The following is a 26,714-nucleotide window of genomic DNA, read 5'->3' as shown; positions in this document are numbered from 1 at the left end:
ATTAAAGCAACGGGTGAAACGTGAGCCCGTCCAAGCAGCCGCTGCACGGCTAGATACCATCTGTTGTCCTATTGACAGGCCCACTTTCTGGGCATTTCAGAGTCCTCTGGTAGCTAAACTGGTTCTAATATATATATATTGCATGAGCCCTTTAAATCACCAACTGTTAGAGAATTAAAGAGCCCAAACTTTATGAAGTTTCATGAGAATAAAAGTTCAGACTCTTAAAGAGTCTACAGAGCCTGTTACTCAAATATACCTGAAATGGCCTCAAAGGCATTTCCTGATAACTTAAATACTAGCTTGGTGAGTGGCTCTGTACATGTGAAGGAAATGCATATTTGGGAACTAAGAGTAAACTTCTTTGGATTGAGATGGAGGTGTTAGGGTCGTATTCTTTGTTCTTTTGTGTCCAAGAGAGGGAAACTGCTTTCAAAGAGAAAACAGTTTGGACCATTTTTCAAGACTGATCAATGAGCAAGTGTCCTGAAACGTAAGAAATGCAGAGGGGTGTCTAATGAAATGGCATTTCCTTTACTTTTAGTTCATGTTGAGCATCTACTTTTGACAGAGATAATTACATTTTGCATAGTAAAGAAGTAAAAACGAAGATTAGGAGGACAGAAGTAGGTAGAAACACTAGGGTAGTATTTTTAAATGTTATGGATCTTCAACAGGAAAATAATTAGCCCAGGTACATAAAATTGTGGCATGTTATAGTTGCTTCAGGATGTAGAATATGATATAAATTTGGGGGTGGAACATATGAAATCTTAATATCAGTGGTTTGGCGATGTATAATGAAGTCCTTAAAGATATATTTTAATTACCAAACCGAGTGATGTACTTTTTAAAGCATCAAGAATTATCACTGCTTCTTTTCAACAGCAGAACCAACCCAAAGAAAAGTTTAAAACTAATTTAGGACCTCTATTCTCACTTGGAATTAACTATGGGTGTTGGGTGAATTATGTTGATTTGTTATTTTTGAATCATTGAACTCAATGGAAATTAGTGGATTCCTTGCTTAAAAGACAAAACCTGGGAAAGTCTAATTATACGTGTTTTGTATGTTTTGGGATAATTTTAGTATCCTCAACAATGATATGGGTTTAACATTGCTTACCCATATCTTTATAGAATATTATTTAATTTTAACACCTTAAAATTTAAAATCAAATTATGTATCTTATGTATCTCTCTGTCTCTGTTCATTTTATATCTGTCTGCCTGCCTTCCTCCCCACCACTCTCTCTCTCTCTCACTGTGTGTGTGTATGTGTGTGCCTCTCTATGTCTGTCTGTCTGTCTCCCCCATCTCCCCCCCACACACACACACACAGAGAAAGAGAGTTAACTGTTGAGAATTTTTCCTTGGGCCTCATGTATGTCAGCAACAGGCAAGTGTTCTTACACTGGACTTTGCCCCATCCCACTCATGTGTATTTCAAACAATATTTACTGAATACCACGTTTTAAAAAATAATACCAGTGTAGGCTAAACTATATCATGACTAATTCTAATATCTAGTTACATTTATTGGTTATAGAACTGTAGCGACAGTGGCTATGCTAAGTAAAGCAAAATAATATACTCATATCATTAAAGAGAATCTTTGAGTAATTACAGAATTTATTCCCGTAGTTCATGCTGGATTAATTCTTATATTTTTCTCCTTTCAGGTAGAAATGAAGCAACTGCAGAAAAGTTACAAGGCTTTAGCTTCCCAGATGAACCTTATTTTATCCAAGCGTTTGTGGTACATCATGATAGAACAGTTCTTGATGAAATATGTGTGGAGCAGCTGTGGACTGATTATGGTGGCTATACCCATTATCACTGCAACAGGCTTTGCGGATGGTGGTAATAACATCCATACTTAATCTTAACTAGATGCTTAACATTGTTTCCCTTTAAGATGCCATTTAATGTCCCATGTGTGTCTGTGTAGACAGCCACTGTCTATAGTTATTTGTACTTAGAAACAGTGGCAGTTTTCAGTGTTTGATAATGAGTCCATCAGTATGAAAGGAGCAACAGGCGGCTCAAAGAACCTTGCCAAGGAGGTCTCTGACATAATGTCTCTGGAAGTCTATCTGGAATAATTTTAATTACATTGCCCAGTGACTTTTCAGTTTATAGTTAAGCACAAAGTGAACATATTCCTTCAAAAAGAGTATGACATAAGCTCACCTCATGTTTTGTCCTTAACATCTTATGGATCAAGCATATAAATTTTCTGTAACTGAATTTGCCCTGATTTGTGATTTGGAAGTTGGTTGGCTTACGTTAGATAAGCAGGAGTGTCATGGAATGGGTTCTCTGTTTACATAGAGACGTTCCCATGACATGATTTGGTGATGTTTGTGGCAGCCAGGCCAGTGCATATCAAAGCCATAGCTATCTAATTCTGTCCTCTTTCTCTCAACAGTTCTTTTTTTTTAAAGCAACTTTTCTTCTTTTGGTATAGCTAAGGAAGAGAAGGGCAAGAAGGACAATGTTGCCGTGCTCTTCCTGTATGAAAGCTTGGATCTTTACTGTTAGGAATGACGGGATGACAGTTAGAGCTCAGCTTCCATAGATCCACATTCAAGGATTCAGCCAAGCACAGAGCAGACATGGGAATCCAAAGCCAACACAGAGAAAAATCTGTCCATAATCAACCAGTCCTTTTTATTCCCTAAAGAATTCAGTGTAACAACCGTTTCCATAGCATTTGCATCACATGAAGTAGTGTAAATTATTTACAAAGTATTGCAAATTTTTATTTAAAAGTTGCCAAATTTGACTCATTATTAAGCTAAATATAGTCATGTCGGTGAGCTGTGACCTGTCAGTCCTTCTTTATGGTCAGCACTAAACACATAACGAATACACTCCATGAGTGACTAGCCGAATCGGAGCTCTGAGCATTGATTGTTATTGCTCGGATGTGTTCAGATTTACCAAGAAATAATTGTAGATTTATATTGTAAAAGGTGTTCTTCGTAATAGTGTTCAAGACATAACTACCTTTCCAAAGGAGTGTTTACCGTGATAAGGAAGACACTGAAGAACATATGATCTTAAGATGGGCTTTGCTAAGGAATTTGGCAAAATATAAATTAAAAAGTTATCTCTTAAGCTAATAACATTCACTAGAAAGTTTCATGTTTAATGTACATTAGAGACAGTCCCAACAAGAAGATTATAATACAATGTTGTTAGCAGTGTTTGGTCTTATTAGGAAACCCTAGTGTAATCCACACAGAAGAGAAAAAAATGCAGTTATTAATGGTGACAAATTAACCCCACTGAGGCTAGTAAGAAGTAAACATGTACGCTATGAAACTAACTAGCTTACCTACCAAGAGGTAATGGGGTGTCTAAAAATAACTCCTACAAATCAGACAATACCAGCTGAAAGAAACATTTTATGTTGGCATTGTAAGTGAAACAAAGTGTCATGTAAAGCTCATTCCAAAGATGATCTTGCAGAGGTGGGCAACGTAAAATCCTCACAGAAGAGAAATGAATGTTTCAAAGTTTGTAAACTTAAGGTTGCTGTATGTGTATGGTGAGCCCACTCTACTAACTGTATTTGACCTCTGGTGACTTAACAAGTGAAAAATACCATTTCACTCAGTGAAACATTTTCTTTTCAGATACTGATATCACCTTCAGATATAGAAATTGTATGTTGTATTCTCTAATATAGTCTTAAATTTTAATTTAAGCCTGGGTGTGGTGGTGCAAGCCTTTAATCCCAGCACTCTGGAGTCAGAAGCAAGTGTATTTCTGTGAGTTCCAGGACATCCAGGGTCTATAAGTCAAGCTTCAGGACAGCTACTAGGGCTATGTAGAAAGACCTATCCATATATATATATATATATATATATATATATATATATATATATATATAGAGAGAGAGAGAGAGAGAGAGAGAGAGAGAGAGAGATACATATATATGTATATATATATATTGAGTCTAATCACTTAGTTGTCTCTCATGTTACAGATAAAATAATTGCACGGTACTATATGTTTTAAGGCATAAGAAGATGGAAAATGAATGAAACAATGGCTTGAGACATGGCCAGTGGTTAAGAGCACTTGCTGCTCTTACAGGGAACTAGAGTTCTGTTCCCAGCATCCCTGTTGCATACCTCATGGGTGCCTGTAACCCTAGTTCCCGTTCTGGCATCCTTTTCTGGCCTGTGTGGGCAGCATCTGTCCTCCCTTGCACATACCCACCTGCCCCCACACATATGCATAATTAAAAATTTAGAAAGTATGAAAAAGAATAGCAAAGAGGATGAGTAATCTATAGGGGAAATGGGTATATGTGGTGGGGATAGAAAGAGAGAAGTAGGGAAATCCTTGGCCTGATTTAACAGTTAACCAAGCCTTGGGAAGACTACCTAAATTTAGAGGCCCCAGATTTCTTAACCATGTGGCTAATGACACATATCATTTAGAGTTGCTGTGAAATTATAATGTACCAGTGTGCTTTGAAACAGTCCTTGTTAAGTATAAACAGCAAGCTACCAGTTCTTGTCAGCATTTATTACAGTCCCAGCCTGTGGGATCTGGATTAGAGTGCTTGAGCTTAAAGGCATGCTCTTCTGCCTACAAGTGACTCTGGGAAAGTCATTCCACTTTTTTTGTGGTTCAAATTCCTCATATCCAAAATAGGGAAAGTTAGCAGGATTGTCGTAAGGATTAATGCAAAACTTAGTATGGCGTCTGCTCATAGAAAATAATTAATGGGCATTTGTTGATAGCATCACTGTTGTTTAAAGAGGCGAGGGTATGAAAGTGACTAGGAAGTCAGAAGTCAGACTGTTTGGAGGGAGGAAAAGGTAAGCAGCAGCTGTTGTAGGTCTACTTGGCCACCCTTTTACACTGTCAAGTGAGCATTCGTAGTAAGGACAGGGTATTTACACTGAAAACAAAGTTACTTCTAGAACATGCTGTTTTTTTCTCTTCAGAAGAGGGCCTCAGAGCCTCTAGTCTAGAGATCCTGACTTGTCTGTATTCAGATGTGTAGTTAGGTGGAGCTCTGGGGATGGGAGACACTGTGTAACTCCTGGTACCCTGCCTTTTCGCCACCACACTGAGATACACCCTGTAAGTTGACAGTCATGATGGGCCAGCCACTGAAATGGAAACATTGGAGTCTTCAATTACTATTCTGTTTATTATTTTAAGGCTATGCACCCCTTTCTTTGTTTTAAGAGAAAGACAAAATACGCAAGAAAACATGTTAGTGGTGATTTTGTTCTTCACATAAGAATCAAATGTGCTGACCTGAGAAAAGATAAGTGAGCATTTTAGGTCATGGATTTATATCTCTGACATTAAGGAATCTGGCCTTGTCAGAGAGGCCAGGCCCTTAACGGTTCATGCAGGGTTATCATTACTGGCGCTGCTTCCATGGTACCTGCCAAAGAACAAGGTAGTTTAAAAGTTACACACTGTGAGAAAATATTTACTTTGTTGCTAAAAGCGTAAAGAAAACCCAGAAGGCCTTCATCTGCCAAAGCAACAGGGGAGCTATGATTCCTTATCAACCTCTAGTCCATCTGTGCAAATGGTTTTTTGTTGTTTTTGTTGTTCTTACCAGAGATCAGTGAAAGGTCAAACCCCTTTTAACCCACATTCATAAAAATCCAGTGATTAGTTGAGATGGTTAGCCAGATGGTCAAAATCCAAACCTTTTCTTAGTTTTAGCTCACAGATGAATTCACTATGTCAGTAGCTAGTTGAGAATCCTATAGAATTTTTCTATTGGTTATCTACATCCCACTATACATTTAAATATATCATCAAAATTTCTAGAGCCAAGCATGTGCTGCACAACTATAACCCTAGAACTTAGGCGGCTGAGGCTGGAGGATCACAATGTAAAGACTCAGTCAGTTTGGTCTATGTAGTGAGAAGAAATCAAATGTGTACATTCCAAGGGACTGACAGAGAAGGGCATGTTAGTGATTCAGCTGAACAATGGGATGAAAAATGTTTGAGAAAAGAGGAAAATACCAAAAATATGAGGGCCGGACTAGTTCAAACTCCTGTTACAGGAACCAGACCATAATTTTTTTTAATTTGTATTCTAGTTAGTAGGTTGGTGCAAGTGGATGGGTATGTGGTGTATGTACATGTTTGCATGGGCCTGTGCATGTATGCACATGGGTGTATGTATGCATGTAGGTGTATATGGGCATGTGGGTGCATGTGTGTGAAGATCTGAAGTCAATGTCAGGCATCTCTTGAGATAACTCTTCACCTTTATTTTTTAATGTTGATTTACTTTTAATTTTGTTTTTTGTTTTTTGTTTTTTGTTTTTCGAGACAGGGTTTCTTTGTGTAGCTTTGCGCTGTTCCTGGATCTCGCTCTGTAGACCAGGCTGGCCTCGAACTCACAAAGATCCGCCTGCATCTGCCTCCCAAGTGCTGGGATTAAAGGCGTGTGCCACCACCGCCCGGCTACTTTTAATTTTTAAAATAAAATTTTTTATTATTTAAAATTATCATACATGTATACATATATTACTGTGTGTGTGTGCACACGCGCGTGTGTGTGTGCGTGTGTGTGCGTGTGCATGTGTATGTGTGTGTGTGTGTGTGTGTGTGTGTGTGTGTGTGTGTGTGTGTATGAATGCAGGCACATATGTACCACATCATGTATGTGGAGGTGAGAAGACAGCTTTTGGGAGATGGTTCTCCTACCATGTAGGTTCTGGGGATCAAACTCGGGTATTAGGCTTGGCAGCAAGTGACTTAACCCACTGAACCGTCTCAACAGCAACCCCTCCCTCCCTCCCTTTCTTCTTCTTCTTCTTCTTTTTTTTTTTTTTTAACCTAGAGTTCATTGATTTATGCTGGCTGGCCAGTGAGCTCCAGAGACCCTCCTGCTCCTCCAGTGCTAACTTGACTGCCATACCCGGGTTCCTTTATAGAGTGTGTGTACATGGGATCCAAACTCAGGTCCTCCTCATGCTTGCACAGAAGGCACGTGACTGAGCCATTTTCCCAGGTCCCTCAGTTTAGTACTTCCATTGAGACTGTCAGGAGAGTTTGTTACACAATTGTGATAGTAGCAGAAAGCTGGGTACAGGAATGGTCTAAAGGAAGCTAAAAGAGAATAGCCTAATGCCTGTAGATTGAGTTGTGCTAACTCTTGTTCTAAATAAATAATATAGAACAGAACTTCTTTCTTTCTTTCTTTCTTTCTTTCTTTATTTATTTATTTATTTATTTATTTATTTATTTATTTATTTTGGTTTTTCGAGACAGGGTTTCTCTGTGTAGTTTTGATGCCTGTCCTGGATTTTGCTCTATAGACCAGGCTGGCCTTGAACTCACAGAGATCCACCTGGCTCTGCCTCCCCAGTGCTGGGATCAAAGGCACCACCACTCAGCCAGAACTTCTAATAAAACCTAATACATGATATTCATTATATTTAATAATATATAATAATTAAATATATTTCTAGGAAGTTGCTGGTAGTAGTGAAATATTGTTATTTTAGCCATAATTTAATTAATACAAAATAAGACAATTACTTGGAAAGAAAAAAACCCTCAATATTTCTGTGCTTTCTTTCCTCTTAGATTTGGAGGATGGCCCAAAGCAGGCTATGGTTAGCGATCGGACAGAAGCCTTTACTACTGCCCGAAATTTATTGGCCTCTGGTGCTGATGCCATTGAAAGAATTATGTCTTCATACAAAGAGGTATTTGAATTTCTTGCAAATTTGCTTAAAATATGAAAGCATCTGAAAATAAAGTAAGGTGTAGATTATGAAGTATGCATAACATTTTAGAAACGGTTTTTTTTCTCTCTCTCTTTATTCAAAACTGCCAAGAGTATAATTGAGATCAAGGGCAGCAACTCTGAAGTGAGGTGTATGGTTATTTCTGTTTACAAGCATGATTTTAATTGATTTTAAATGAAGAGAACAAAAAATAATCGCTCTTGTGTGGCCTCTAGAGCCCATGCCTAATTTACATTCAGACTTCATCATTTACAAATCACACGATCTCCTCAAGCTCCTTGTCCGTCTGGATCCCTGTTTCCTTCATTGTAAATTGGGGTGATGACAGCAAGGATTTTACAGGGTGTTAAAAGTTCATAATGTGGGATACTTATGTCAGTGCATTTCAATGCTCAATAGGCATTAGTTAATAATACCACTTTACATCTTGCAAACTTTGCTCATCCTTCATTGGTGAAGTCTCACCAATAATACATAATACCTCATGATTCCACTTCTTCTAGCAGCCTTTGAAGCTCCTGGGTGGGCTTCTCAGTCCCTGTCACTTTACCACAATATGGTTCTCTCCCCTGTACCTGACCCCAAGCTCTCTGATCACAGGGAATGTCATGCTCATCTTTTCATTCCTAGAATTCATTCTAATACTTAGGTATGTAGCTAAGAAGTATTTTAAAAAAAAAAAAAAACCTGTAGCTAACACTGGGTTAAGATTAAAAAGACTATTCAATTCAGGTATTTCTAACATTCTATTAATTAGTCTTGCAGATCATAAAGGAATATGAATTGCTCAAGTACTATTGCAAATTTATCTTCTAATTTAATTAAAGTACAGTGCATGATACAGCTTCAAAGTTTCTAAGTTTATTACAGAACTGATTTATTGAATTGAATTTTTTCCGTCTTAAAACCAATAGTTCAGTACCACTTATCGAAACTACTCAATTTTTAAAAATTCAAACAGTAATTTTAAAAACCTAGGGACAAAGTCTTGGGGATAGTTTTTTTAAGTAATTCACTTTAATATTAAGCAATAAGATATTTACTGTTAAAATTAAATGATGACAGGCAGTGGTAGCACATGCCTTTTATCCCAGTACTTGGTGGGTAGAGGTAGGCAGATCTCTTGGGAGTTCAGGGCCAGCCTGGTCTGCAGAGTGAGTTCCAGGACAGCCAGGGCTCCACAACAAAACTCTGTCTTGAGTTGGGAAAAAAAAGCAATAAATAAATATGACAAAACAATTTACCCATCTCACATTAAAACATGCTAAGTCACAGAAGGACCATCATTTAACCATTCTAGATTATCTCCAATGATAAAAATGACTTCATTTGCCATTATCTTGACTTTGTATGTATTGAATCTAAGAATATTCAGTTCTTAAAAGCACATTGTGCGACTGTGAGTGAACAACTCATCATGCCTTCTCCACCAGCCGCAGGGGAGCAGAAGCTCCTTCTTATTTGGGATTCTACATTCCACAACAAACTCCCTGGTGCCCCAAAGCACTTACTTATCTTCTGGCATACTCTTAGTTTTTATAGACATTCCCTTTCCCATTCCAGTGTCCATCCCTGAAGTCTTAACTAAGTATTCTTTATCAATGAAAAATTGGGAGTCAGATATCAGGGTAAGAGCCTAAAAGATCAGAGAAGCAGGGGAGCAGCCACCAGTCAACTCCTACCTCTTCCATTCCTTCCTCCAAAAGGGCCAAGATCCTCCCTCAACCCTGCCTTACTACTTCCTGTCTCCTATCTAGATACAGTCCTCCAAACCTCTATGGTTATTTTGGTTAGCTAGTGGCTAACTCCACCCCATGACTCCAAGCAAACTTTATTTGTCAGAACACAATCAAAAATATCATATAGCACATCCTACTCTACTTACCCATTGCTTCCTGCTCTTTTTTAATATCTCTGTAATTTTAGGGTTTTTTTTTCCATGCTGATATTTATATTTGCCCAACTGGTTGCTTGGTTTATGTCAACCTGACACAAAGTTGGGCATATCTGGAGAGAGGGAAACTTGATTGAAACAACGGCTCCAATAAGATTAGCCTGTTGGCAAGTCTGTGGGGAGTACTGTATGGGTTGGGGAAAGACCTAGGTCACTGTGGGTGAGTGGTGCTGCATGACACTTCTGAGCAGGTGGTCCTGAGCTGTATAAGAAAGTGGACTGAGCATGCCATGGGAGCAAGCCTGTAAGCAGCACTCCCCACGGCCTCTGCTTCAGTTCCTGCCTCTAGCTTCCTGCCTTGAGTCCCTGCTGTGACTTCCTTCAGTGACAGAGTGTGACCTATGAGTTGTAAGATAAAATAAACCCTCTCCTCTTTAGGTTACTTTAGGTTGTGGTGTTTTATCACGGCAGTAGAAATCCTAACTAGGACACACGAGTTTCTTTTAAATCCCTATTTTGCTAAACCGTCTCTCTCTTTGCCTCTACTTAACAGCTCAAGACTGCCTTCCAGATACCATTTTCAAAGTCATCCTTTAGATAGCTATAACATTAACATTCATCAATAAATGGTCAAATTGCAAGCCTTCTCTTCAGTAGAAGGCCTGCAGCACTAACACCTATTCATTATAGCTTACATTTTATACACAAAGGTCTCAGCCATCTGCCAGCATCTATGTGCTAATCTACATATGACGGTTACGAGACATCTTTTGTGACATGCATACTTATTGGTGTCAGTTTCCCAGTTCTTTGGCTGAGACAAATGATACGGATAAGACAAGTCACCTTTCACAGTCCCCTGGTAGCAAGCTGCTCTGGCATAATAGAGAAACAGCAGGGCTTTAACCTAGATGGACAGCTGGTAGAACCAGAGCAAAGTATCTTTCTATGGAGCATTGTGGGCTAAAGCAGAAATTTATTTCACCTTCTCTCATAATCTTATCCAGAAAAAAAGCCATGTACTTATAGTTTTCCCTGAGCATTGAAACCATATTTAGCTTGACAAGAAGCTGGATTGTGGGATTTCTACTGTGAAGCCTCTCACTGGGCTCACTTTCACAATGTGTGCCCTCTAGCACAGATACTCCTCTGCTCAAACAGGAACTTTGACAACATTTGACTTAGAAACACTCATTTATAAATAAGACAAAATAGTACTTTTCTCCTAGATAAGATATTTATATCCACATGCACATAAACACACCTGCTTATTGATGCTGCTTGTATTTAGGAAAACTGCTTCAGATTATATTCAGATAGGAACTATGGCTGATTGAATTGCTTGCTTTTTTAATATATAACGAAGAAACAGAATTAGAGTCAATGTCATATTGTTTTCCACTGTTCTGTTTTGAATTGTTGAATATCTATGTGTATTTGGGGAGGAGTGAACCCGGGGCTTCTTGTATGCTACACAAGTGCTCCATCAATAAGCTACATATCCAGATGAATGATCTATTTTAAATAGAAAAAGGAAAGGGATGGTAATTGTAATACATCCTGTTAATCCCAGTGCTTAGAAGGCAGGGCAGGTGAATCTCTGTGAGTCTGCGGCCAGCCAGAGCCTATGTACAGTGAGACACTGATTCAAAAACAAAACAAAGAAATATAAAACCTAAACAAACAAACAAAAAATCCAAACAGACAAACAAAAAACCCCAAACAGACAAACAAAAAACCCAGACAAACAAAAAAACACAACCAAACAAACAAAAAACCCAAACAGACAAACAAAAACCCAAACAAACAAAAAACCCAAACAGACAAACAAAAACACAAACAAACAAAAACACAAACAAACAAAAAAGAACCCTAAACAAACAAACAAAAACCCAAACAAACAAACAAAACCCCCCAAACAAACAAAAAAACCAAACAAACAAACAAAACCCAAACAAACAAAAAACCCAGACAAACAAAAACCCAAACAAACAAACAAAAAACCCAAACAAACAAACAAACGAAAACAAATATAAAGGATCGTCATTTTATTTAAGCAGGCCAAATATGACTAAAAGACCCTTACAACTCATTTATATTATGAAAGTGTCCCATTTCATTTTGAGCACTGAGGTCAATCAATATTTTTGTTTTACAACTCCCATGAAATCTACACCAATGTCTTCCTTTATTGTACCTAATGAGTTCTCCCTATTGTCTGTTTCAATAATCAGATGTATATTTTTTCCTGTCATAAACAGTAAAGTAGAATCCTTAGCAACAAATCAAAAGGTTTATATATGACATAAGGTTGAAAGATATCAGTCATGCTGTATTAACTCATTCTTTACATATTGATTTTAGATCACTGAACTAGCAGGCTATACTGCTAGAGTGTACAACATGTTCTGGGTCTTTGACGAAGTGAAAAGAGGCATTTATAAGAGAAATGTCACTCCGGATCCTGAAAAGGATACCAAGAGTGGAGGTAACAAGGAGCTACCCCTCAGTGACACCCTAGCAATTAAAGGTAACTAACTTCAGGTGTTTTCACCTTTTCCTTATAGTTCAGCGTCATTTAACGAAAAGATCTGAAGGTTTCTTCTCTAGCAGACAGCTTTTAACAGTTACAAGAAACTAGGATTTAAATAAGAAACATTATTTAAACAGCACTCTATAGTTAGTACTGCGGTTTGAGTGGCAGCGATAATAGCACAGTAAGAGGAACATACGGCACTTACATCCAGGAAAGTGTGTTCGCATTGTAGCTGGAGACAGCACACGTGACCGAAAGAATTGTTTGCTCTTCAAATTCCATCAAATAAATAGAATTAGTGCTAGTGCCATATTGTTTTTCATTATTCTATGTTTCTAAATGTTTGTCGTGTCAAATATATCACTTCTTAATTCCCTTCTTGGAACAGTGTATTTTTTCCTTGTAGGAAATAGGGGAATAGAATAACTCCAAATGGTATGGCTAGGTTGTATGAGATATAGTTTATGTCTGCAAGGATAAAGATATTGATATTTGATTATAAAATTATTTTCTTGGGAATGTTTTCTAAATAGATTAAAAATACAGATAGATATTAAATTGACTTCATATTCATTTTTTTCTTATGATTTATAGATGTGAATTGTCTTTATAATCGAGTTTGCCCATTCTGTCCTATTATTCTTCAAGCTAGTCAGCAGTAACTTGTGACATCAACTCCCCCTTGATTCCAGGGACAGTGATTGACGTGGATCACGGAATCATTTGTGAGAACGTGCCCATCATCACACCAGCAGGAGAAGTGGTGGCTTCCCGGCTGAACTTCAAAGTAAGATGATAGTCAAGAATCTTCTGATTGTTGGCCTCCCACTAATAGAAAACAACTCAGAATTCATGTACCTTATGTTAAATACTCGGAGAGGAGCGTGTGGAAGAGGGGAGATCAATAAGGTACGCACAGTAGCTCAGTTACAGAAGCAGTACCTTCCCCAGAAAGCAGAGAGAAAAGAGAACTTTCATTTCTGCTGCTTTAGTGCCAGAAATTACATCAAATTACAGAACACCAAGAGCCATTCAAAGTAGCTTTGGGGAACAAGAGGAAAGAGCAGAAATTAATATCTGGAAATGAATTTTAACTCTTTATAAAAGTTGTTAAGAAATCTATAAGATTATACTTTTACAGACTTTCTAAAAATACTACCTTTCCCCAAAGGTCATTATCAAATTGAGTTTTACTAATACGTGTTTTCTAGCTTTAATTTCTACTTTAAATAATCAGAAGATTCATGGATTCAACTTTAGTTTTTAATACTGTTGAAAATAATTTATTATTCTACATATAATTACAAAACTAAGAAGTACAAAAACATTTGTAAGCCCATGGCCATGGTGGGTTTGTGTTTTGTTTTGTTTTTGTTTTTTGTTTTTGTTTTTGTTTTGTGAGACAGGGTTTCTCTGTGTAGCTTTGGAGCCTTTCCTGGAACTCATTCTGTAGACCAGACTGGCCTCAAACTCAGAGATCCACCTGCCTCTGCCTCCCAAGTGCTGAGATTAAAGGCATGCGCCACCACCACCCAGCTCCACGGCCATGGTTTTAAAGCTTTGTGAAATTGAAACATACATTTTGAACTAAGTATAAAGTGGTAAACATGTTGTGTTGGGTACTTAAGTCCTTAGGTCAGTACACTGACAACTTAAAATGAGGAAGCATTTAGTTGGCTCCAGGTTTCAGGGCATTTACTTGGGGTTGAGCTGTCTCACTGCTGTGGGCCTGAGAAATAGCTGAACATCTGTCAGGAACGTGTAGCAAAGGAGGGTCCTCACTGCAAGCGAGATAGCAAGCAAAGAAAGGGAATGCACAAAGGGACAGGTCAAGGAACAGTCTAAGGACACATTCCCACTGACCTGCTTCCTCTGTGTCTGAGGCTTTTCACCACCTTCCAAAATGTCCCAGAAGTTGGAGACTTAGTGATCAACACATGGTGCTATGGGAGACATTTCAGATTCACACCATACCAACTATAATGAAGGCCATTGAGCTATGATGAAATTTTATAATCAAATTATGAACATCATAATACTAGAGATTTGGAAATAGATCTTTAGTCTTAATTATTAGACATATATTTGCAATTAATGAAAGTTACTGAGTGTTGAAAATAGTGGATGCAATATATTGAGCATAGGGAAAATCCGTTAATAAATTGGAGAGAAACTGTTTGGTCATATTAATATAAAAAAGTTTCCAATTACCAACTTTTAAAAAAAGTGTTAAATTTCTAAGAACTCCTGATAGAAACTGACCCTTTGAAACATTTTATGAATATACCACTCACTATGACATGTATCTTCCAAAACTCTTTTGGAGAGTTCATGCATCTATCAAATTAATCATCCATCATCAAGGAGTCTAGTAGAAGAGAAGAAGCAGGTCAGAATTCATTCTTTGCACGTTCTCCTCAGGACTTTCTGGAATGCTAGCAATTCACCTTTGCCTTTGATTTTTGGCATTGTGTCTTCTGTACAATGGAAAGTTAGATATTTGTGTCCATTCAATGAAAATATAAATGCATAGACATCCTGCATCTAGCTCTGGTCCTTTCATCTTATCTTCATCTTCTGCATCACTGATTATGAAACAAATCAAGTCTGTAAGCAGTGTTCCTGCCCCTTGCTCTTCATGACGTGCTGCAAGTGTGATAGGAAGGCGACCTCCCCACCCTACTGAACGGAATGCGAAGTTGCGAAGTCTAACTGTTTAAATTTAATTGATAACTAAGACAAATAATAAAAGTGGAGCTTCTGATAAGTGATTAATAAGTAACTTGTTTTATCAATGGATAATACATGTATATGATCTCCCCTTATATAGAGAGGGTGAATATTTTAAGTGTGTACAGTCTTCCTATATATCCTTGAGGGATGGGTTCCATGACATCCAAATCTGATAACATTCAAATCCTTTATGTAAAGTTTTATAGAAAAAAGATTCTGTACATATTCAATACAGATGCAACCTTTTTTTTTCCTTCAAGTATTTTCAGTACGTAGTTGGCTTACTCTTCAGAACTGGAGTCCTGGCTATGGAGACTTACCTACATGTGTTTAAGCTCAACCTGCAGCATACCTTATACTTCAGTGACCTTGCTTTCATCTGGTTTGGTTTCATAAGCATGTGTTTTAACATCTGTGAATGAAGCAGAATTAGAATAATCTTTTCTCTTTGATTATGTGTTTTCGTAGGCTCCTTGGATAACTGCTTTATACTATATTCAATTTCCAGTTGCATTTATATAAATTTAATTAAATAGTAATATAAATAAAACAAAATTTAATGTCTTTTTTAATTTAAACCTTATGATTTGTCTTCTTTCCTGTGTAGTTCATTTCTCCGCATATATATATGAATCTGATAATACCTCAATTGAAGTGTTGAAGAGTCAGTGTTCTCTCCAAGAAGATCCATTTTCTTTGCAATTAATTATTTTATGATACTTTTAGCTTCAGAGACTAGTCAAAGCCAAATTGATGCTCTAATCGTGATATATTTTTTGTATTTTTTTGCCATCCAAGATTATCATGTGATTGAATGTCTTTTAAATCACTTTTAAATGCTACCAAATGAAATAATTATTAAATATTGCAGCTTATAATTTTATTTCTGACTTTAGGTAGAAGAAGGGATGCATCTTTTGATAACTGGTCCCAATGGTTGTGGAAAAAGCTCCCTCTTTAGAATCCTAAGTGGGCTGTGGCCTGTGTATGAAGGAGTCCTTTATAAACCACCTCCCCAACATATGTTCTATATTCCACAGAGGTAAGACATTTTCATATCAAATGAAGATGATTGCTTTTGCTCTTTAATTGTGTTCATTCCACAGGCTCTTTGGTTTATGCTCATTTAAGGATATTTTTATTGAGAGAAGCTATTGAGTAAATAGGCATGAGTTCACTTGTCCCCAGAGTTCTCTTTTACCATTCTGACCATAATAGACTCTGAATCAGTGCCACTTCTTGTAGTTTTTATACTTGACAAGATGCTAAGAATAGTTAAAGACTTCAGATGTCTTAGGAAAGAATAAATGGATCCAAAGAATAATTAGATGTCAGATGATCTTCTTACAGATAAAAATATAGTGCTTTGGTTTCATTTGGATCTTTCCATCGTGCTACATATACTCATGTATCCTAAAATTATCCATTCATGCCTAAGAGCCTCTTTAGCATTTTCATTGTGATTATGCTAGGTAATTAATAATCTCAACTACCTTAATTAAAATTGTTTTAAGAATGAGACTAAGATAAGCATGGAAAAGTTCGTTGTTTTTTTTTGTTTTTTTTTTTTTTTGCCAAAATCTGTAGCCATCTTCCCTTATAACAACACAGAAGTATCTAAACTCAAAGTTATATACTTGGGAATTTGGAGTATTTATTGTGGGTGAGAGAAAAATCAGCTGTAAAGAAAAGATAAGCTCCTGTGGCCCAGTGATTTCTTCAAGTGTCACCCAGGTTCAATAGATGCTGCATTGTATGTATATGCTCTGGGTCACCCTGTGTATCACCTGGGTTAAGCGGACAGGACACAGTGTTCCCTCTGGATTGGAGGACTTCACTGAGGCCTGTAACAGAGCACCTAGGATGGAAGTGTAGGGCTGGAGCACGAGTGCATGTCACATTGAGGCCAGGCAGTGTTGCACACTTTAGTCCCCTCTTCTTTGTAGGTAAAGGGGCTGTCATCTGCCATTTGGTCTGACTTTTAGGCCATAAGCAGAGGTTTGGTTCTGTGAATTTATTTTCTCTAAAGAAAGACTCATGGTGGTAGCAGCAGGCTGCTGTCTGGTGTATGGGAAGATGAAGACATATGTTAGCTGAAAATATTAAATATGAGCAGTGTTGTTGGTACCTGAGTTTAACACAACACAAACGTCCTGTGACACCATAAACACTGCTTCTTTTCTGACTTTTGAAAAACTTCAAATGAAACCTCAGTTTTATTGCCTCAGTTTAAATTTTACAAATGAAAGATAGTAAGAAGCATTATTTCATTTCTGTACTTAAGCTATAAGGTATAGAACCATGAGAAAAATGGTCTATCAAGAAATGTATTCTTGATGAAAATGAAAACACATAAAGTTTACTTTTTACCTATTAGATATTTCATATATTGTATGAATGGAACAACTTTTGAATATACATTTGACATAGTCAAAAGAGTTTCCCAAGCAGTGGGCAAGTTTATGAAAGTGACTAAATTAACCTTTACCCTCAGAGTGAGCTAACCACAATGTTTTACAATAAATAGAAATCATTAGGAAATTTTGTCTTATGAAATGTATTTTGGCCTAAGCAAAACTGTCAACTCTAACCTATTAAAGGAGAAGAATAAGCAGGAGTAGTCTATATTTTCATTCTTAAATGATTATTGTTTTAAGTTAGTTCACCTTAATTATATGCATCTAGAGGCACAGGGAATCATATTTACACTTAACATTTTTATAGAGCCCTGTTCCTTCCACTTTTGCTTAACAATTACTTAAAACTCAAATGTAAACGAAGGAAGTCTAATTGTAACACTTATTTCTTGTATTCTAAAAGCCAGTGATTTTTTTTCAGGTAAGTTTTGTAATGATCACAGAAGATTTTATTATGTGAAAGAAGATAACAGCATGACTTCTTTTTAAAATACGTGTCAGTAAATGAACTTATCACATAAATGACTGCTAGGATTAACTTTTCTGCTACTCTCTAAGCAATGGAATGTCAGCTAACTACTAGTTTGGCGGAAAAACCAATGCAGAACTCAAGCCGAAGTTTGAACTCTGTAAGTCATTAAACAGATTTTACAGTTAATCACTGTGATCGAAGTATTTCTTCTTAGAGGATGGATCTCTTTATGCAGTGATTAAATGCAAAATATGTTGCTACTTTCACTGGTGAAAATGGAGTAGGTTTTATGGCAGTGGGTTTCTTATATTATGTAGTAAGCAAAACAAAGCTACCCGGGGAAGAGCAAGTACACTCTTGGTTTTTTACCAAACCTTCACACACAGAGACCCAAACAAAAATGCTCCTCTGGCTCACTTCGTAAATTGGGAAACATGAATTCCTGAGAAATTGTGAAATCGCCCCAGTTGGTGTCTTCTTATGCTTTAGCAATGTTAATAATAAGAACCAGATTCTTTGGGAAGCTGGGCCTTGGTACAGGAGGATTGAGTTGGTCTGCCTAAATTTGAGTCCAAACGATTCTTCCTCACCCTGTCTTCATCAGTGACAGAATGTAAGAACTGGAGCATCTGTTGGTTTTAGGACAGAATGTCTCATCTGAAAAGCGCATTGGCCGCTTGCCTTCTGTGGTGTGGTGAATGGAGAGTGGCTGGGGCTTTGCTCAAGTAGTACCTGGAAACCTACCCTGGCACTTTCCAGCTGAGACCAAATGTCCTGCACGATATGACTATGCTTCTTAGTCAGATGGCTGATGCTTGTCACCCTTTGCTGGACCATCTTTCATGACTTTTAAGAAGCACCTTCCACTTGGATGAATTTCCTGAATTGTTTTGCAAATTCTTACTGTGTTTTTCTTCTTCCCAAGTCTCTAAAGATAGGCTTATGGCCTTCTGCTCCTGCTTTCATTTCTTCACTAATTTATGGCCTATTACTCACTTACTTATCCCTTGGAGAGTTTCTGTATGCAGCTGTCACAGCCCCCAAAGCCAGCTTTACGTATATCTAATTTAGTTTCCTTGCTAATCAACACTATCAATGCACCATCAGTCATCCAAATGAGATATTGAAATATAGGATTTGGGAGAACCTGGAGGGTAGGAAGAATGGCAGCATGGTGACTTTGTATCCCTTTATGATGCTTTAGTTAACCCCCAGAGAATCGTGTGTGTACATCCCACTCTCTTCTCAGCAACAGTCTATGGTTGGGCAAAATCCAGCATGGATTTGTATTTCAAATGTTCCTGCTCTCACTATTCTTCCTTGAAAGCAATATCTCAGGAGAGAAGTGCTAACAAATATCTTACTATATATAGTATAAATATGTATAAATCCTGTCCATCTTTGACTCTGAGTCTGAGAAATAAAACATAAGGAAAACGAGAGAAAGATTGCACTCATAAGGATTGTATTAAGCCGGGCATGGTGGTGCATGCACCTCTAATCCCAGCACTCAGGAGGCAGAGGCAGGCAGATCTCTGAGTTTGAGGCCAGCCTGGTCTACAGAGTGAGTTCTAGGCCAGCCAGGGCTACACAGAGAAACCCTGTCTCAAAAAAACAAAACCACAAAGGATTGTATTAAACAAACCTTCCTGGGGGTGGGTGGTTCGTGTGTTGAGTCTATGGCCTCGTGCATGCTGAGCACACACTCTCCCACTGGGCTTTACCCCAGTACTGAATGACTGACAGATTTCCTGTCTATTGACAAATCTGCCCATCTGCCTGTCGTCTTACACTATGAACCATCTGTCTATTTTGTTACTTGCACTGGGTATGTTGCCTAATCCTCTTTGTGATGGATAAATGTCCGTCAATTAACAGTTCTTTCTTTAAGGAAATTGCTGGGGCAGTGATGAGGGCTCAATAGAGTTCTTGAGGCTAATTTCTTGCTTTATAAGCACTAGATGCAAAAAAAAAATTGGATGATGCAATTTTCATAATGTAAATATCTGTTTTGAGTTAAGTATCTCTTGTTTTCCTAAAAAACATAAGAATGTGAGGAATGATTTTATGTATTCAGAACTCAAATGTTGAGCTTTCTGTGCACACACACACAAAAAGCCTGACAATATGATTGGTTCAACCCGTGCATTTTCCGATGATTGACAGTGAATATTCATGGTTTGCTCCACCTTCTTACTGTTTGGCCACAGCTGGAGAAATGATGTATTACTCTTCAACTTTAGACTCCCATGCCTTAGAGATAAAAATGTTGTTGAATTTTTTTTTATCAGTGTTGTCCAGGTAACTATATAGTTTTAAAATGTTCAACTCTGAGCACAAGGATAGAGATTACGATTTTCTGTGCTCTCTTGTTCTTTCCTCCTTTGTCTCAAATATAGAATAATCAAAACCCAGAGGAATCTAACAGACAATAAGTTATATCAAAAAGAAATATCCAATAGTTCAATGTTAGCACAGGAAAATGAGAGTACACAGAAAATTTTAAAAATATCTAAAATGCTTGTAATAACTAGTAACTATAAAAATATAATTATTGGGGATGGATTTGATCTCAAATACTTTTACTATGACAGTTAATAGTTTTTTAATAGTACAGTTAATAGTACAGATGTAAGATTTCACAGAAAAGCAATTACAGTTTGTTGCTAAAATTCTTTCCCAGGAGAAGCAAATTTTACTTCACGTTTATATATTTCAGATATTTCTATTAGCATCTTGAAAACTGAGTAGGAAATGAAGCATAAAAAGCTATAATTATTTTGCTTCATCAGTGAAGAATCCTCTTAAGATAAATTTCTATGTGTCAACCAGAGAAAATTAGCTGATTTTGAAAAGTCTATAGAAATCATAAGTATGAAGTCTTTTGATGAAGTTACATGTTTACCCTGCTTTTATAACAATGAAGGCATCTGAGGACTCTGCGTATTTTGAGTCCTTTGAAGCCCTGTAAACTACACCAGTGAACTAGATATTACCCAAAGAAAATCTTCTAGATAAACTTGAAGTACTTTCTTGAGTACTTCACAGGATCTATCTTTGATATCTATACAGAAAGCTGTTATTCATCAATCACAGTTAGCATAATAAAACTTATTATCGGAAAAAAGCAGACAATTATCCGATGAAAGCAAATTATTTTGTACTTACTTGCTCTTTTCTACAAGATTTTTGTTTTCATTGCTGGGGATCAGCCTGCACTGCGTGACAGGCAAGTGCTCCATCAGTCACTCCTCTAAGCTTTGTTTTCACTTAGAGAACGCAAGAGAAATGAACTTATTTAAATGATGATCACTTACTGAGTACCTTCCTTTGCCCCTACATTATAGTAAACAGTCTTACCACATTACTTCATTTAGCTGCTTCATTCCACAATCATGATAAATGGAATAAAATAAGTGACTTCACGAACAAATTAGGTCAAGTTCAGAGTTGAGTGACAGTACTAAAGTAGTGAGATCAGGAGTCTATCCCAGAACCACCTCTCTAAAGTCCGTTATCACAACCGTTACTCTACACTGAATAGCATAAAGCCCTGTACACTGAACCGCAGATGGAAATGATGATGTCATCAAATCCTAGCCCTTCATCAGGGTGCATGGCAAAGCCTTTAGAGGCACCCGTAGCCTGGATGCATAGGTGTATTTTTGCCCTTGCAGTCTTGACTGTGCCATGTGACAGATCTGCTTTTCTAATCAACATCTGTGCTTTATGCTAAGGGTTGGAAGGAGATCTGCACCTTCTGATATGTGTTACGATGGAGCTGGTATCAATGTAAAGTCAGTAAACATTCCCTCTCCTAAGGTCCCGAATAGTTACTGAGCACCTTGTGACAGCCACTCGGTGGCCCTACTTCATACAGTGTAACAGTGCTCCTGTTACAATTTGTAGATGTGAATTTAAGGTATTTCCAAATTTGTGATTGCTTAAGGTGCTGTGTGTAAGTAAATGAACGCAGACTGTATTCTGCTTGAAGAAAATGGGGGTAGAATGGAAAGGGAAAGGAAAGAGGGCTGAAGGAGAAACCTTAAATGTATGGAAATGAGACTGGAAATGGTTCGACCGTTTTGGAAAACAGCCTGGCAGTTGCTTAGAAAGTTCTTTGCCCCCACAGTTCCATTTACTTGTTTATACTCAGTATGCATAATGCTCCATAGTAGGAAACAATGAAATATCCTTCAAGAGATGAATGGATGAATCCAATGTGGCATATCCTTACAATACAACATCATAAGAGCATTCGGCTCTAAAAAGGAATATGGCACATTCTAAAACACACATGAACCTGAGAACATTTTGCCATTAAAGAAAAGTCAATCACAAAAGAGCACATATTGTATGAGTCTGTGTATTTGGATACCCAGAACAGGCAAATCCATGGAGACAGGAAACAGGCTGGTTACAAGGAGCAGACAGATAGCAGCATCTGATCCTGGCTATGGGGCTTCTGGAGATAGGAACCAAGAAAAGTATTTTCAAGTTGGGGGTGATGGTCACCTGAGCTTGTGGATGTGTTGGAAACCATTGAATTATAGACATTAAAGGCTGATACAAAATTTGAATCACATGCCAAGTTAAACAAAGATACTTAAATGGTTCTTTGTATTTATAAAGATCTTGTGTGTGTGTGTATGTGTGTGTGTGTGTAGTTGAAAACAAACATTTTTATTTCAAATCATAGTTAAATATATTACAAAATAATTATGCATTATGTGTCCCTCACAGAAATACTTGGTGAATATTGTGAAAAAAAATAGGTGGACATTTGGTCTGTAAAGTATGTTTTGTATTTAAAGATTTTCTCCTCAGTCAAACACACAGAGCTGGTGTAATTTTTTAAAATATCTTTAAATGTGTGTGTTTTGCCTGCATGTATTTCTATGCACCACATGAATGACTGGTGTCCATGGAAATAAGAAGGTATTGGATCCACTGGAACTTACAGACAGTTGTGAGCTGCCATGTGGGTACTGGGAACCAAATGTGGGTCCTCTGCAAGAGCAGCCAGCAGTTTTAGCTGCCATGCCACAGCACCTAACCCTTGCTGTCTGTATAAGACAGGCCCTTTAGCTAGGATGACCTGGTGTTCCCCACAAAACCACTCCAGTTGTGTATAGTTTGCGGAGTCCCTGCCTGTGTTAGTGTTTGCTGCCGTCACAAGTCACCAAAATACTGATGGTTTGAATAAATGAAGAGCCATTCTCTCAGAGTTTGAGACTTGCAGACTAAGATAGTATCAGTTTACACTTTGTGTGGAAGCTGAAGGGGAAGGCCGAGAAGATGATGCAGTAGGTAAAAATACTTGCTGTTGAAATCCACTTTATTGCCTACATGATCTGCTCATTTGTAAGGATGGCCTTCTGCTAGTCCAGAGGAGAGTGGAGTTAGCAAACTGTTTTTAATCATTTTAATGATGAATTGAAACTATGTAGCCAATGTTACTTACATTAATTCATTCCATTCCTATCCTTTTTCCTCCTCTCTTCTGGGGTCATGTTATCTATTTGATCATTATAAACAACATCCAGTTCCTTGCTTTTCAGTTAATTTTAGTTAATTCTTTGATGTTATTCATCAAATAGTAACATTTTAACATAACTATAAAGCTTGTATAGAAAGGATGTGGTGCACACCTTTAACCCCAGCACTTCTGGGACAGCCAGAGCTACATAGTAAGTCCCTGTCTCCAAAAAAAGGGAAGAGAGAGAGAGAGAGAGAGAGAGAGAGAGAGAGAGAGAGAGAGAGAGAGAGGGAGGGAGGGAGGGAGGGAGGGAGAAAGAAGATGTTTAGAGAGCATGTTTTCTTTACTCTATCCATTTCACCACCTTGGGTGACCTTTTCATGAGTTTCTGGCTTGCTTTCCCTATTTCCTTCTGTAGGTATTACCAAATGTGTGTATTTATATCATCCTTCATCTTCTTTTCATAAAAGGTGATATACTACTGTCTACCAGTGTTTCTCAACTGGGGACAGCTTTGTAACCTAGGGGTATTTGTCCCTTGTGGAGACTTGTAGACAACTTTTAAAATCATGTTTGAGGAGATGCTGCTGACATCTAGTGGATAGAGACCAGGTATGCCACTAACCTTCCCTCAACAGGATGCCATCGGCAAGGACAAGGCATCCATCAGTCAGTGAATCAGAGCTGTGGTGAGACATCCTGATCTAGGTCCACTTTCACCTTTTCCTTTTCAGCTGAATGATGATCACAGAACTCATTCTGTATTACTTCATGTGTACCTGCCTGGACTCTTTAGTGCCTCATAGTAGGTACAGATAGAATTCCTTATAGTAGGTACAGATAGAATTCCTTATAGTAGGTACAGATAGGATTCCTTATAGTAGGAACAGATAGAATTCCTTATAGTAGGTACAGATAGAAGTCCTTGTAGTAGTTGGAGGTAGAAGTCCTCATCGTAGGTGCAGATAGTTGATTCAAGGATTCTCTCGCCTGGTCCTTTAACTTGGCTTTGGATATTCTCACACTACAAATGGCACTGTCATGGGTAAACTTAGGCAAGTTTTCCTTTTTGACATTTTTAGGAGCATATCCTCCGAGAAAATTCCCAGAAGTAGGTCAAAAGGCAAATGACATGTCAAATTGCCAGATTTCCTCCAAGGAGGTTGGATTTTCACCATTTTATGGAAACATCTGTTTTTCCCATGGGCCTGTCAGCTGACTGAATTATCAAGCTGTTGGATTTTTTTTTTTGCTAATCTGATAAACAAGAAAACCCAGGCATATTAATTTACATTTTATTATTAATAATATTACATCTTTCAGTTTGTTTGTCTACATTACTGTCAAAACTCCAAGTTTTGTGTTTAATGCAAAGAAATTTAGATGTACAGAAACAATCTTTATCAAATATGGCTGTGCTAGTCAGGGTTTTCTAAATGAACAGAACTGACAGAATGAAGATAGATGGACAGACAGACAGATAGATAAATATTGACTTAATTAAGAAAAAAGACATAAAGGGGATTTACTAGAGTGCCCCCCAGGCTGTGGTCCAGCCAGTCCAACAACAGCTGTCTACCAATGGGAAGTCCAAGAATCCAGTTGTTCAGTCTACAAGGCTGGATGGCTCAGCTGGTCTTCAGTATATGCCAGGCATCCCAAGATGAAGGCTGTAATATCAGTGGAGGAGTGGACTTGCCAACAAAAGTGATGGCAAGCAGGCAAAGAGAGAAAGCTTCCTTCTTCCATGCCCTATCTATAGGCTGTCACCAGAAGGGGTGGCCCAGGTTAAATGTGGGATCAAAAGATCAGGATTGAGAATGGGTCTTCCCACTTCAACTGATTTCATTAAGAAAGCAAACTCCTCACTATCGTACCCAGACACGTGGTTTTTGTTAGCTCCAGGTTTAGTCAAGTGAACAAGCAAGAATACCCATCACAATGGAGAAACAAACTATTTTTGTTACAGAAAATATCAAATGGTTTCTTACAAAAGCTTTTCTGTATGTATATCTCAGTATCTTTTCCATAAACCAGGTATTATTTTGAAGTCTTTCCAAGAAACATAATATAATCCTATAAATTGAGGGTTTAAAGTCTGGTGTGTTCCAGCCAGCAGGGTGTCGTCACCCTGGGTAAGCTAACATACCTTTGCACCAGGACTCACATGTGCTTGGTGTTTTACAGGCCATACATGTCTCTTGGAAGTCTGCGTGATCAAGTCATTTATCCTGACTCAGTGGATGACATGCACGAAAAAGGGTACACTGACCAAGACCTGGAAGGCATTCTGCACAGTGTCCACCTCTACCACATAGTTCAAAGAGAAGGAGGTAGAGTATAGGGTTTTTTTTTTTAAGTGTGGTTTAACTTTATTTACAGAGCAAGTTTGGCCTGTGTGTGTGTGATGATGTGCACCAGTAATCTCAACACTTGGGTCATGGAGGGAGGAAGATCAAGAACTCAAAGTCACCCTCCCCTATGCAGCAGATGTGAGGTGAGCCTGGGACCCATCAAAACTTTGTCTCAAAAAAGTCAATTAATTAAATAAATAAACTTGGGTTTTATACTAGTTACCAAATACCCAACAGAAACGGCCTAGGGGCTGGGTTTCCCCTTCTGCTGAAGGTGTCAGAGTGTCACTTTGTGGTGGTGTAGAGGATGTGCTGTGGCACAGTTCTCACCTGGGAAAGCTTCGGGCTTTCTCCTTCTCTCTCTCTTGTCCTTCCTGAGCTTCGCACCAAACTTCTCTGTAAGTCAGGCCTCTCTGGAAGCAGGCTCACTGAGACACATGGGTGTGCTACACAATGGGTGACTCCAACTCTACTCAAGGTGACAACAGCGATGACTGTCCCAGGCATGTATGAAGTCTGTGATTTCTGAATATATGACATTACTAGACCATAGACACGTAAGGAGAAATTTCTTCTTTTTCCTTTATAGATACCCTGGCTTTGCTGGTTCTTTACCAGTCACCATCACATCACCTTTAGTGTTTAAAGACCTTGATATTTGAATGTATAAGTATTCCTTAGAGCTCCATTGTTCTAGATGTATGTAAAGTCTACGACGAACTATTTGCTTGCCAAGCTCTCTTAGCTTACATTAAATATAATTTTGGAAAGTGGATCTCACACAACGTGTTTGTCTTCAGTCCCACAATCTTTCTAATATATATATAATATATTATATATGATTAAATAGCAATATATATAAATTAAATTAAATATGATATAATATATATGTGATTAAATAGCAAGTAAAACTTCTTCATTGTGGGTTTCTTTAGAATAAGACATATATGAAAGAGTGGGAATATGTATACATATGAGCTTTCAATCCAACTATTTCCTAAAAGTTATTCTCTCAACTATTTTGGTAAATCATATGATTTAATAGCCCAGAAAATTACTTAAAAAGCAA

General features: G+C 37.8%; 1 protein-coding gene across 1 annotated transcript in view; it reads left to right on the top strand.

Annotated features, from left to right (window-relative positions):
- Abcd2 (ATP binding cassette subfamily D member 2) overlaps positions 1-26,714 on the top strand; it is a 41,348-nt gene that overhangs the window by 1,245 nt on the left and 13,389 nt on the right. Inside the window, exons 2-7 of the mRNA XM_052748692.1 lie at positions 1,683-1,863; positions 7,597-7,718; positions 12,019-12,184; positions 12,883-12,977; positions 15,820-15,965; positions 25,479-25,624. Coding sequence (XP_052604652.1) covers positions 1,683-1,863; positions 7,597-7,718; positions 12,019-12,184; positions 12,883-12,977; positions 15,820-15,965; positions 25,479-25,624 — 856 coding nt within the window. The remainder of the gene's footprint in view (positions 1-1,682; positions 1,864-7,596; positions 7,719-12,018; positions 12,185-12,882; positions 12,978-15,819; positions 15,966-25,478; positions 25,625-26,714) is intronic.

The sequence above is a fragment of the Peromyscus californicus genome, unplaced genomic scaffold, assembly GCF_007827085.1.
Source record: "Peromyscus californicus insignis strain IS unplaced genomic scaffold, ASM782708v3 Scaffold_20__1_contigs__length_68692818, whole genome shotgun sequence".
NCBI classification, from domain to species: domain Eukaryota; kingdom Metazoa; phylum Chordata; class Mammalia; order Rodentia; family Cricetidae; genus Peromyscus; species Peromyscus californicus.
Note: the sequence above shows the minus strand (reverse complement) of the source record. Positions and strands in the feature narration are given on the sequence as shown.